The sequence below is a fragment of the Lonchura striata genome, chromosome 14, assembly GCF_046129695.1.
Source record: "Lonchura striata isolate bLonStr1 chromosome 14, bLonStr1.mat, whole genome shotgun sequence".
Lineage (NCBI taxonomy): Eukaryota > Metazoa > Chordata > Aves > Passeriformes > Estrildidae > Lonchura > Lonchura striata.
In genome coordinates, this window is record NC_134616.1 from 8,966,698 (window position 1) to 8,979,522 (window position 12,825).

The 12,825-nt window shown below is 52.3% G+C and overlaps 1 protein-coding gene across 1 annotated transcript; it reads right to left on the bottom strand.

Moving 5' to 3' along the window:
- Positions 1–1,567: 1,567 nt before the first annotated feature.
- On the bottom strand, positions 1,568–11,631 carry NKRF (NFKB repressing factor). Its single transcript, XM_021548487.2, has 3 exons — positions 11,385–11,631; positions 6,436–6,557; positions 1,568–4,410 (listed from the first exon to the last, which is right to left on the bottom strand). The coding sequence occupies exons 1-3, from the start codon at positions 11,600–11,602 to the stop codon at positions 2,417–2,419; spliced, it is 2,334 nt and encodes a 777-aa protein (XP_021404162.1). The 5' UTR covers positions 11,603–11,631; the 3' UTR covers positions 1,568–2,416.
- Positions 11,632–12,825: the final 1,194 nt, after the last annotated feature.

The window sequence follows — 12,825 nt, forward strand, 5'->3', positions numbered from 1 at the left end:
TGTCTCAGCAGGTGGAGAACACGATTGATGATGACTGGCAGATAACAGAAGCTGCTTTCTCTACAAATAGCTGGGCTCTTTCAAAAAATTTAATGCAGATTTGTACCTGCAGTGACAGCTTGTACCCTGGAACAGCCTTGTGCCCTACATGGAGCAGCTGTAATGCCACAACCTTTTCTGAGGGAGCCAAATCCCTCTAAGGCCACAGAGGCCCTCGCAGCATCCCAACATTCTTGTGTTTGCTTCACTAGTTAAAAAAAACCAAAACAACAGAGTGGACTCTTAGGCAGCCAGAAATGAGCAGCACAGAACTGCCAAAGAGAATCGATCCCACCCTGCTCAGGCAGGGCCTTTATCCACTGACTGCACCATTCCCTGTGGTGCCTCTCCCGAAGGCTGAGGCCCCGCAGCCCCCTGGGCACAGCGACGCTGCCGCTCTGCCCACCAGGGCAGGGGGGTCACAGCCACCACCCGGGAGAGGAAAGGCAACAGCCTGCACAGGCTGGCTGGCCAGCTGCCCCTGCTGCGCTACAAGGACTACAGCTAGGCCCCACCTCTCCCAAGAGAGGCATTTTTCATCTGGAATACCAGTGGAATTCTTACTGCCTTCCTTGGCATCACCAGGCTCTAACAACCTGCTGCATACCCAAGCTAGGGAGGAGGAGCTTCACTTCTTTCCCTAGAAAGTACCAGGCTTCTTCCACTCCTACAGCACCATCTGCTACAGTCCAGTATTCTTGAGAGCAGAATTCAGACATATGGAGAAGAAATGCACAAAAACCAACCCCAAACAAAATGGAAAAAAACCCTGTACTTTCAGAATTACTGTCATATTATTTTTCACAACAGCAAGTTGTTACTCAGCAGACCAAGCAGGCAGAAGCTGTGCTGCAGACAGGCAGAGGGGTGAAGACTCTTGCTCCCGAGTCTCACCTGCCAAGGCAGTCTCTCCTCTTCCTCATCACCCTGCGGGGATGAAAATCCCTCTTAACTGCTCACCACCACACATTCTGAGGTTAGGCATCCTCACCTCAGCCCTCAGAGCATTTAAAAAAAGAACAGAACAAGAGGTGGGAAAAAAGGTAGAGGAGAGTGTCATGATTTGGAGAGGCAAATGTAAGTAGCAGAAACTGAAGGTGATGGCTGAGATGTGGCAACAGGAGACCTGCCAAAAACACTGCATTGGGACTGAATTGAGTGGTACAGAAGCATCTGCAGACCCCACTGCTGACAGGATAACCAGCATCTCCAGGCACGCCTCACTCCTGGCTCTTCCAAGGTCAGTTCTATCCCTTAAGCTTCCTAAGCATGAAGTGAGTGTTCTCCCAGTCTCACAGAGCACTGTGTCCTGTAACCCTGCTGGCACAGCAGCACAGGGGCAGGTCAGAGGCTGCTTCCCTGTAAAGGAGGGGAGCACTCCGGCCTCCCAGTGGCATAAGCCAGCCCTGGAGAGCTTCCACACTCGCACACGGGCAGAGCAAGGCCAGAAATCTCCTGGGGAATCGTCCTCACCAGATACAAGCACGGTACAGGGATGGAGCAGAGAAATAACCAGGCACAGATTCAGTTTTGTTCAGGATTAAAGAGCTGATATTCCAAGTAAAAAAATAAGTTATATAACAATCCCCACAAGCTACATGAGCATCTTTGAGCGTGGGCTCTGCATTTACCTCCAGTTTTTACATTTCACACTTCACCATGGTATCTGCACATGTCAACCGTTCTCCAAGGTAGAAAGGCTGGAATTCTCTCAGTCCCATTCGCTGGCAATGAAGGCGCCTTCAGTGATTCTCAGAATGGGAGACTCAAGGTAGAAATCTATGAATAAAACTACCACTAAACTGGTTAAGGTTTACATACTGTACATACACACACAGCAGGGACAAGACTTCAATATATGTATTTCTCAAGAATAATGAAGTTTTCACACTTTTTTTAATACAAAGTGTGACAAAACCTTTTTTTTCCAGAAATAAAACTTTATTTTTGTTGTCATTAATACCAATTTTACATACAAGTTTATGCCCCCAAACTGCATTTCCTTTGCTTTTTAATTTTTTTTTTTAAGTATTTTTTTTCCTTCCTTGCTCAAGAAGAGTAAGGGACCTATAATTTTAAATGATGTCAAATTCCTTCTTATTGGACATGTGTGTTTGCTATTACAAAACTATTAAAATGTGAAGGAACAAGTAATATCAAAGACACATACAGTTAACAGCACTACTGCTTTTGGGTTGTGCTAATGCGCTTGAACATAATTCGGTCGTTCTAAACACCTAACAACGTTTTAGAAATTATATTGCCAAAGTAAAAGACTTTAATGTCGTTATTACCCACGAGAAAAATGCAGCATCTCTTTCTTTAGTTGAGTGTCCAGGAAACTCAGTCTCTGGTCAAACTCAGTCCCTGGTTCACCTCAGTTTGCCTGGGGCATGATAAGCTCATAATGCCCAACCTGGCCTTCCTGCTTCAGCTGGTCTAACAGATCTTCCTTGCGCCGCTTCCTGCTCACCACCAAGTATCTGTTGTGTCCCTGCCCATGGGATTTACTCTTAAGACCATATTTTTGGGCAATTTGATGTATCTGCTTCCGCTCATCCATGGTCAGTTCTCTAGAGAAAGTCAAGTCAATGTGACTGTCTGAACGTGCATAGTTCCGAATGATCTCTTCAATATCTCTCTTAGCGATTCTGTTCACCCTTTCCACATCAAGCCCAAGTCCTTCCCTTTTGAACTGCTCCTTTACTGAAATAGGCTCCCTAATTCCTTCACCATCTTTCCCTAGGCCACCACCTGTCCAGCCCATCTTTCTTAAAATTTGGTTCCCAATGTTGTCTTCTTTGATCTTCTGTTTAAAAGCCTCTTCTGCTGATCGACCTCGAATCTCATTTCTGGAGATGACGTCTTCAACAGTGCCTTTCTTCAGGTTATTAACAACAGTTGGCTGAGTCTTTTTGAGGATTTTCACGGCTTCCTCTGCTGCCTCATGCTTGACAGATTTCTTCACTCCAACTGCTTCTGCAATGAATTCATCTTCAAGCATCACCTTGCATTTCCATCGCATGCCTGTCATCCTCTCAAAGACGTACTCCACCGTCATCTTGTTGAACTGGGCGGTGTCGTTCAGGGTACACACCGGGTTACTGGAGTTCTCGTAGATCACCAAGTCCTTCAGGTCCTTCTTCCTTCCGGAGCCCCGTGATGAGCAGCCCACTTTCTGCACCTGGGTCACTTTGATGGATGCTATATTTGACTGCATCTTCTGCAGGATTTTCAGCGCCTCCTCAGCTGCTGCATGCTTGCTGGTCTTTTTTGTGCCAAATCCCTCGGCCAGGCAGTGATCTTGGAGATACACCTGACAACGCCACGAGCGGTTGGGCATTAATTCATACTTGTATTCAACAGACATTTTGTTATATGAGGCAGAATTGTTAAGTATTCCTATTGCATCGCTGGCATTCTCTGTGAGGACAAAACTAGTCCAGTCTTTGTTGGCGTTCGCAGAACCCTTCATGGATTCAGTCCCGGGCTGCATTGGGACACAGTCCCTGTTGGCAACTACGAACTCCTCATGAGGTTTGAGAGCGGGAGGGAAATCTGGGCGACACACACCTGCCTCACACACCACCAGGTCCTCGTGGTAGGTGTGCTTGAACTTCCGCTGAACAACTCGAACTTCCACGGATTTCTTCAGCAGCTTCACTGCCTGCTCCGCGGCTCGGTCCCGGGATCCGTTCTTGCTGCCAGCATAGCCGGTGGCCAGGTAGACGTTCTGACATCGCACCTCGCAAGCGAAGCCATCTGTCAGGAGCTTCTTGCTCTTGGGCAGGTCAGCAGGGGCGATCTCTTTCAGAGGAACATAAATATATTCCGGGTTTGTCTTGCATGCCTGAATTGAACGTGTCAAAAGATACGTGAAGTTAATTTTATCCGTCCCAGTGTTTGCATCTGGATTAGTAAGATTTTTCCAGACAGCTGCTGACAGTTTCTCCATAAAGCTCTGCTTCAGCATTATTGCTGATGGAGGGAAAGTCTCTGATGCAGACGGGGCAGTTGAAGGGGAAACAGAAACCTGCACAGCATTGCTTGTGGTAGAGTCCACACTATTCACAGCCTTCTTGGCTGCTGCTGCTGGGCCTGCAAAGCCAAGCCCAGGTGAGCTGGAGAGCTGGGGATTCACCTCTCGTGCATTCACAAAAGAATTTGTACAGTTTTCAGCTGGCTGTGCCATGCTGTTTGTATTTGCCTCCTGGTTCACCTCCTGCCTTTGGTTATCCAGAGAATTGTCCTTCTTGTCATCCTTCTCAGCACTGGTGACAAAATGTATGGGCTCAAAGCGTGGTCGCACTCTTGGGAGGAACTTGGGAACCACCTTTTTGGGTGGCTCAGGAACCTCTTCTGGCTCTGGACCTATGAGATGGAAGAATATTACACAATTACCAATATGTGCTATGACAGGGAGACTGTTTTCAGAAAGTGATCTTCAAGAGGAGCCTGCAGGCTCTGAACACAGGATTTGCATTCCTTAGCCAAAACACAAAAGGCTTCCTTCCACAAGACATTCACAATTCATCAAAGACAACCATTCATTCTTGTGCAGGTCACTACAGTGGTATTTCCACTTTCACAGCTACCACACAAAAATCTCTACATACTTAGTCACGTGACGCTGCCTTCCAGCATTGCCCCCTGACCCATCTGGTCATTTTTGAAGTTAATCTCTTCAAATCTACTAAAATAAGTAATAAGTAAAACTATGGTCAACAAAACAGAACACCAGAGCAGGACTAGAACCTCAGCTCTGCCTCTGCTGCAGAGTTGCAGGATGATGTCAGATAAACTACTCTACCATCAGGTCTCCTCACCTGAAGTGGAACACAGCAGTACCAAACCCTCCTTTCCAAACACACAGGGCTGTTACTGACTTAACAGAAGCACATTTTCTCTCAGTGTAATTGTTTTGGGCTAAAGGGCAGCAAACATGAAGAAATGTTTGAGGCCTGAGCCTCAAGGGACAGCTGCAGTGACTGAGGGCCCCATTACTGACAGACCTCTTGTTTCTTCACCAGAAAAAATGCAAATTAGACAGACTATCCTGGCTTCACAGCCACTGCAGAAGGGGAGAATCAAATAGCTGACAAGCAAATATGTTACATCCAAGAGATGGTTACACAAGACTTCTCCTGTGGAAGATTCAGCACCCACATGCTGACGTGGTACATGTGTGTAATTTCATCGGAGGAGCAAAAGGCCAGCTCAGCGCTGGGAAATGCTGCCTAATCCAGTGCCAATGTGTGTGGCCTTGTTGTAGGTCAGACTGTCTAGACATCAACCACCACAGCACAGGTATCACCACCAGCTCGCTGCAGGTGCAAACAACAGCTGCATGCAGCACAAACAGCCCTCCCTTCCTAGTGAAATCAGGTGACAAAGCTCTTACGCATTAGATCCTTTGCCCATCAGCTTTGATGAATTATGGCAAGGTTTGCATTTCTTCCTCCGTCTGTTTTTGATGGCTGCGCTGCAGCAGCACCTAAAGGCTCTTGCCAGCAGAACAGCTCGTTATCCGTCTGTGCAACAAGCCCTGGAGAACCCTCAGGGCTGCTGTGACAGACAAAACTTGGGAGAAGAACAGCATCTCCTCAGTTTTGCAGCTGGCCCATGGAAGCACAGAAAGACTGTTGGCTGTCAAAGTAAGGGAAGCAACTTTGGCAGAGCTAGAAATGATACCCACGCCCAGAGGAGTCCTGTGCTGCCTGGCCATTTGTGCCTCCCACAGGGGCCTGCCTGCAGCCAGGCACAATTCCTGCCCCTCTCCAGAGGGAGGGCAGGCAGCTCTGAAGGTGCCATGGAGCAGCCAGCAGACAGAGCCATCGAACTGCCAGCCCTCTCTGCCTGCTGCATCTCCTCCACTGGAAAAGCTACAGCTGAAACACTGGTCCCTGAGACCATGGGACTGAGCTAACATATACAGCACTCTTCCAGGTGCAGCAGGGGGGAAAAAAAACTCCAAAACTACACATCATGTCTACTCCCCATGCCCTCAAAAGGAGGTTGTAACTCAAAATCAATGAGCTGAACATCCCTATGTACATACACAATCCTTCCTTGGGTCAGAACATCACATCTCACCACGGCAGACAAAGCCAGACAGGTATTTAATTCCAGACAACATCCCTAGGGGAAACCAATTACCTGAAAACTGAAATGAAAAATGGTATTTTCTTAAGCAAAGACAGAACTGTGTGTGAATCATGCACATGGCAGAGGAGGGGGAGCTGCTCTGCAGTCCAGCAGGGCACACCACGGGCACTTCCCCCCAGTTTGCTGCGCTGGCTGTGCCAGAGATGGCCCCGTGGCACACTGATGCCATGCTCCCAGGGCTGTCCCCAAACAGGGACAGGGAAGGGTCACTAACACAGCAGATGTACTCACTGTCTGATGGAGAGCGGTATCTCTTCAGCTTCCTGCCGGGCACCAGCTCGTACGACCTCGTTTCTCCGATGTCGATGCCTTCAGCCATCTTGAGAACCTTCTCCATGACCTGCACGCCGTACCTGTGGGGTCAGCAGCAGAACACCTCAGAGCCAGCCCCAGGGATGCACACACGAGCTTCTTTGTGTAAAATAACAACTCAAGCTGCCTGAGACACAGCAGCTTGGAGATGCTCCTCTGATCCTGCTGGAGCAGAGCACAGCACTGAGCACTGGCCCCCTGCCACAGCTGCTCTGGCACGGGCACACAGCCGCACACCAGCTGACCTGGCTCTGCATGAACCCACTTCTGATTAAACCATGCAGCCACCACACTGACAGTGTTCTAAACTGAAATTTAAATACATTATCAGACAAAATACAGTATTGGGCAGTGCTGCCAGGAGCACTAATGAACACTGGGATGTGAAGGAGGAGCAGCAGCTTCAGTGAATCAAACACAGGAGCTCAGACTGGCACTGGAGTCCTGTGTGGGGCAGCAGCCAGAGCCTGCACATCACCAACACCACAACTGCCACGTCAGGTGACAAAGGCACTACTCAGCCCTCATCGACCACTCTTTAAAAAGCCAAACTAAATTCTAGCTGGGTGCTGTAACCAAAATGTTTTAGGTTCCTGAGGTGAGGTGGCTGTGACAAGCTCTGAGCAAACCCTGACCCTGCTGCAGCACCCACAGTTTCACACAAGCAGGACGTGCATGGCACATGTCCCATCCCTCTAGGCCTTACATCCACTACCAGCTCAGTTTTCCATTGCTCTGGGGATCTGTCACATGATTTCGAGCCATTTCCATGCTGAGGCTGAATAGGAAAGAAATCCAAACCATTCTATCCAAGGAGAGCCTACAAACACGGCCTGACACCAGCCCCTGACAGCTTCACACTGTCAAGAGAGGAGGAAAGAGCAATGCTGCACCTGTTCCATGGTATGGTCACCTCCCAAAGTCAGAAAGCATCAGGGCACTGCCCACAGACAGGAGCCCACAGCTGTCCCAACAGCCAGGGCTGCAGTGATTTGCACCAGCTTCTAAATGCCGCTGTTCCAAGGACTCTGGAAATCTACTCAAGCTCCACTCAAGAAAGGCTTTTTCTGCTCCTGATTTAGAGGACCGGGCAGAAATTAGATCCATATAAACTTCTGGGAGAACTCTGAGCACAGACTACTGCAGTCCCTGCTTCACCAGCACAGCTTAGCCCTCAGTGGAGACAATGGAACTGGGAATGGGAAGAAAATTCCAGGTGGGATCAAAGGGAGATGAGATAGTGGTGATACCCTGTTGGGAGTTAGGATTTTTCCTTACTCTCATGGAATTTTATCCCATCTGTTACTAAGAGAAAATAATGACCCATACTTAAGAGAGACTAAAGAAATGGCTATGGTGGGGGAAGTGTGCAGCTTGCTACTCTTACCTGGGAAGTTTTCTCTTTGGAAGGGCAAAGATACTGTGAGATTCTGGCCAGGGGATGAGGGGCTGGGCTCAGCTCCTCTCCCTCTCTCCTGCTGGCAGGAGAGGAGGACAGCTGTGAGGAGAATTCGCTGGCACCGCCAGAGGCCAGCCCTCTGCTCCTTCCACCATGGGTGAGCCTTTGCTCGTGAGACCAGCCACTGAAGTGGGACCTTGTTAACACCCTACATCACTGGAAAGGACCCCCACCATCTATTTGGGTGTCTCAGGGGAAAAATCCAGGGACCCGAATGCCTCCCCCTTCCCGGAGGGCACTTCCCGGCTGCTTGCAGAAGCCCAGCTGCCGCTGCCCAGCCCTGGTGTTTCCTGCTGCCTCCGGCTTTTTTGTGACACATTAACCCTGCACTCTGTGTCCACCCGACCCTGAAGCTCCTGCTAGGCTGTGCAGTTTCTGTTACATTTTGTTGGTTTGTTTTGTTTTGGGTTTTTTTTGCCACCCTGGGAGAATCACCCCCACCCCCCGGCCGGCCGGGAGCCAGCAGCGCCCCTGCTGGCCGTGCCCGGAACTGCAGCGCAGGGAGCCGGGCTGGGTTTGGGCTCTGCTCGCTGCGGCTGCGGCGGCACTGAGACACACGGACAGGGACGGACAGACACAGCTGGGTGTGCAGGGACAGACAGAGCTGGGTGTGCAGGGACAGACACACAGCTGGGTGTGCAGGGATGGACAGACAGAGCTGGGTGTGCAGGGATGGACAGATACAGCTGGGTGTGCAGGGACGGACAGACACAGCTGGGTGTGCAGGGACAGACAGACACAGCTGGGTGTGCAGGGACAGACAGAGCTGGGTGTGCAGGGATGGACAGACACAGCTGGGTGTGCAGGGACAGACAGACACACATCTGGGTGTGCAGGGATGGACAGACACAGCTGGGGTGAGCAGGGACAGACAGACACAGCTGGGTGTGCAGGGATGGACAGACACACAGCTGGGTGTGCAGGGATGGACAGACACACATCTGGGTGTGCAGGGACAGACAGACAGAGCTGGGTGTGCAGGGATGGACAGACACATCCTAGGATGTACATATAATGTACAGACACATCCTAGAGTGTGCACAGAACGTACAGATACATCCTAGAGTATACACACATAGAGTATAGAATGTATATATACATTCTAGTAAAGAACTGTTGTTTCTTTCACTATACCTTTGCCTAAAAGTCCCGTAATTTCAAAGCTGTAATAATTCGGAGGGAAGGGGGTCATATTTTCCATTCCAAGGGAGGTTCCCATCTTCCTTGGCAGACACCTGTCCTTCACAACAGGAAATGCCCCCGTCCTCTGGCATCCAAAGGGGAGAGGAGTGGGAATCTGTTTCTCTCCCTGACTTACAGGGACAAGACTACATTACCTGTGGTGGACAATGTCCCTTTCCAGCAGGGTGCAAAAACAGTGTCAGATTTGACACTTGTTTATTCTTCACAAAGGATGGAGACCTTTGGGGCTCATATTTCTGCTGGGGGTGGGGAGATTGACCAGTCTCAGCATGTGTTTGTCTAATCTGGCCAGAGGAACCCAGTGCCTCCAGTACCTAACTGAAGTCTCCCCGCTGTGACTTTAATAGGTTATCCCTTATCCCGATACCTGTAACTTTGGAGCACAATGCTTTCCTGCACCACTGCTCTGTTCTCAGCCACCTTTAACATACCTGGGAACAGGAGCACCTTCTCTCATTCACACCTAAACTAAATTAAGCCTTTTCCTTAACCCCTTCCTCACAGACCACGTTTTCTGAGCCTTCTGGATGCTCTCCACATCATCTCTCAGCAGAACACTCACTCAGATTTCATTGCAAAGCCTCTGATCAGTTCTTCACAAAACAGTCTGAGTTGGAAGGGACCCAACAAGGATTATCAAGCCCAAGTGTTGGGTGAATGACCCATATGGGGACTGAACCCACATCACTGTCACTATCAGCACCCTGCTCTAACCAGCTGAGCTGCTCTGACAAACAGCTGGCAAGAAATCAACATTAGGAAAACAAAGCAAAACAAAACCCCAAACCAAACACCAGCCAACAGACTTAAGAGAAAACAAAAATCCCTCAAACTCTGAAGCTATTTACTTGATAAATCAACAACAGCTCTTCCCAAACACCAAAGGCAGTTCCAGGGAATGCTGCAGGTCCCTTCTTTCCCCAGCAACTGTAAGTAAAGCTAGAATTGTTTTAACAGTACAGGATGTTCCTGTGCAGTGCTCCCAGCCAGGCACACCAGCTCTGGGAAAACATCTTCAGATAATGGCTCCAGACTGCACCTTGCCCCAATCTCATCTCCCCTGAGAGCTGCAGGTGAAGGGGTCCATCACAGAAAGTATGTGCACTGACAGGCTTAAACTGCATCAGTTTTGGGGACTTGAAACCTTCCCACAGAGTTGTTCACGTCTATTAGCAGCACCCTGTAACTGCTTATTGCACCATTCCCAAAAGCCCTGGCACAGAGAAGGTCCCCATTAAGACAGCACACAAACACATTAAAATGGAGCACACAGACTGTGTATGAAGAATATATGTATATTCTCAATTTTAACATACTGCTCAAGGTTTGGAATTTGAAACTGTTTAAAATCTATGTTAAATTTTGGTGGTTGCAGGGCAGAAGAGTGTAGTACTTGACCCAGGGCTAAAAAAAAAAAAAAAAAAAAAGAAACAGGCAGGTCTGTATTTAAAGATATTGGTTTTGCTCTGTAGAGATGACACAAAGTATTCTCCCATTCTCCCACAAGGCTGCGGGATGGAACATTATTCAAAGTCCATCTATGTGCTCTCAAAGCTCACAAGCTCCTCTGTCACTGCAGTTTGCAGAAGTTGGTGTCGTTAAGCAACTGCTTCCGTCCAGTTATAAACAATCATATCATTGCAGGCGTCTGTGAATGTGGGTGACGTTTCTGCAGATCCGCACAACCTGGCTATGGTCAGTACGGCTGGATGAAAGGCTGCCCCTTCCCTTCTCCACGCTGATTTCCCCCAGAAAAGCTGAACCTTCAGGGGACTGTACAGGCTGCTTTGTGCTCAGAGCGAAACGCTCTCCTCACTTAAATGACACAGCACCTCAAAGCTAAACGAGTCCTGGGGGCGGGACATCAAGAACTCCTTGCAAAACACACATAAACTTTTCCAGTGGCTTGCTCCGCTCCACCTACAAACACCGACATACTCGAGCAAACAGAACCGGCCAGGGACAGAAGCGCTCTTGTCTCAGCCCCTTTCATGCCAGCACTTCTGCGGTACTTTCTAAACCGCATCTGGGGCCGAGATTTGGCCACGGCGGGATCCTGCGCCCCTTCTCCCGCCTGACCTCCAGCCCGAACGCTGCCCGCAGCTCCGTCCTGCGGAGCCCCGGGACCGCCGCCGTCCTGCGGGGCAGCCCCGCTGGCAGCGGGAGCCGAGAGACCGCCGGGAGCCCCGGGACCAACGCGCCTCACCTGCAGCCCATGAAGACGTGGTTGGTCCAGAGCACGGAGAGCGCCAGCAGCCGCTCGATGGCGGCGCCGGGGTAGGCGGCGAGGTGGCGGAGGATGAAGCGGCGGCGCAGCGCCCATTGCCGGTCGGTCTCGTTGTACTGCCGCCACTGCTCCAGCGCCGGCTCGGCCGCCGGCTCCGACTGCGGCTCTGCCGGCGGCGGCTCTGCCGGCGGGGGCATGCTGGGCGAAGGCCGCGGGGCCGAACCCCGCCGGGGGCGCGGACCCGCCGGGCCCGGGCGCGTACGGCGGGACCAGGCCCCACGTGCGGACCAGGCCGCGGCTCGCTGCGGGCCCCGGGGAAGCGCCGGCCCGGCCCAGCCTCAGCTCCCCCGCCACCTGTCCCGCCCCCGGCCCGTTCCCTGGCGGCCCCGCCCCGCAGGCGCCGTCGCGCTCCGGGGCCCGGTTCCGCTCCCGGTTCCGCGCCCGGTTCCGCGCCCGGTTCCGCTCCCGTCACTCGCGCGGGGCCGAACGGCGCGGCCCGGCCGGCGCCGCGTCACGTGACCGCGCGTCACGGCCGCGCGAGATGCCGCGAGGAGCAGCCGCCATGGCGGGGCGGCGCGCGGGGCCAGCGCCCCCTGGCGGCGGCTGCCCCGCACGGCCCCGGACGGCCCCACGGTACCCGGGACAGCCCCACGGCCCCGGGCAGCCCCTCGGTACCCGGGACAGCCCCACGGTACCCGGGACAGCCCCACGGTACCCGGGACAGCCCCACGGCCCCGGGCAGCCCCTCGGTACCCGGGACAGCCCCACGGCCCCGGGCAGCCCCTCGGTACCCGGGACAGCCCCTCGGTACCCGGGACAGCCCCACGGTACCCGGGACAGCCCCACGGCCCCGGGACAGCCCCACGGTACCCGGGACAGCCCTGCTCCCCACGGTCCCCCCGGTCCCGCTCCCCACCCGGGGGCCCGGGAAGCGCCATCCCCACCGGGTTCGGCTTCCCCGTGACCATGCGGAGCTGTCCGGAGCGCCGGCCCAGCGAGCGGCACAGACACACACAGACACACACACACAGACACAGACACAGAGACACATACACACACACACAGACACACACAGACACACACACAGAGACACAGACACACACACACACACACACACACACAGACACAGACACACACAGACACACACACAGAGACACACACACACAGAGACACACACAGACACACAGACACACAGACACACAGACCACACCACAGCAGCCGCGCTGGCCTTCGTGTTTTTTATTTAAAATGTACATGTAAGTTAGAAAGGTCACCGGTGGAACGGCGCCGGTTCCTCGGCGTTTTGCCGTTCTCACGCACTCCCACGTGTCCGGGGCCAGGCGGCCGGGCCGGGGCTCGGGCAGCACCGGGACCCCGCGGGCTCGGAGCTCCGCCCGGCACCGCCGGGACCCCGCGGGCA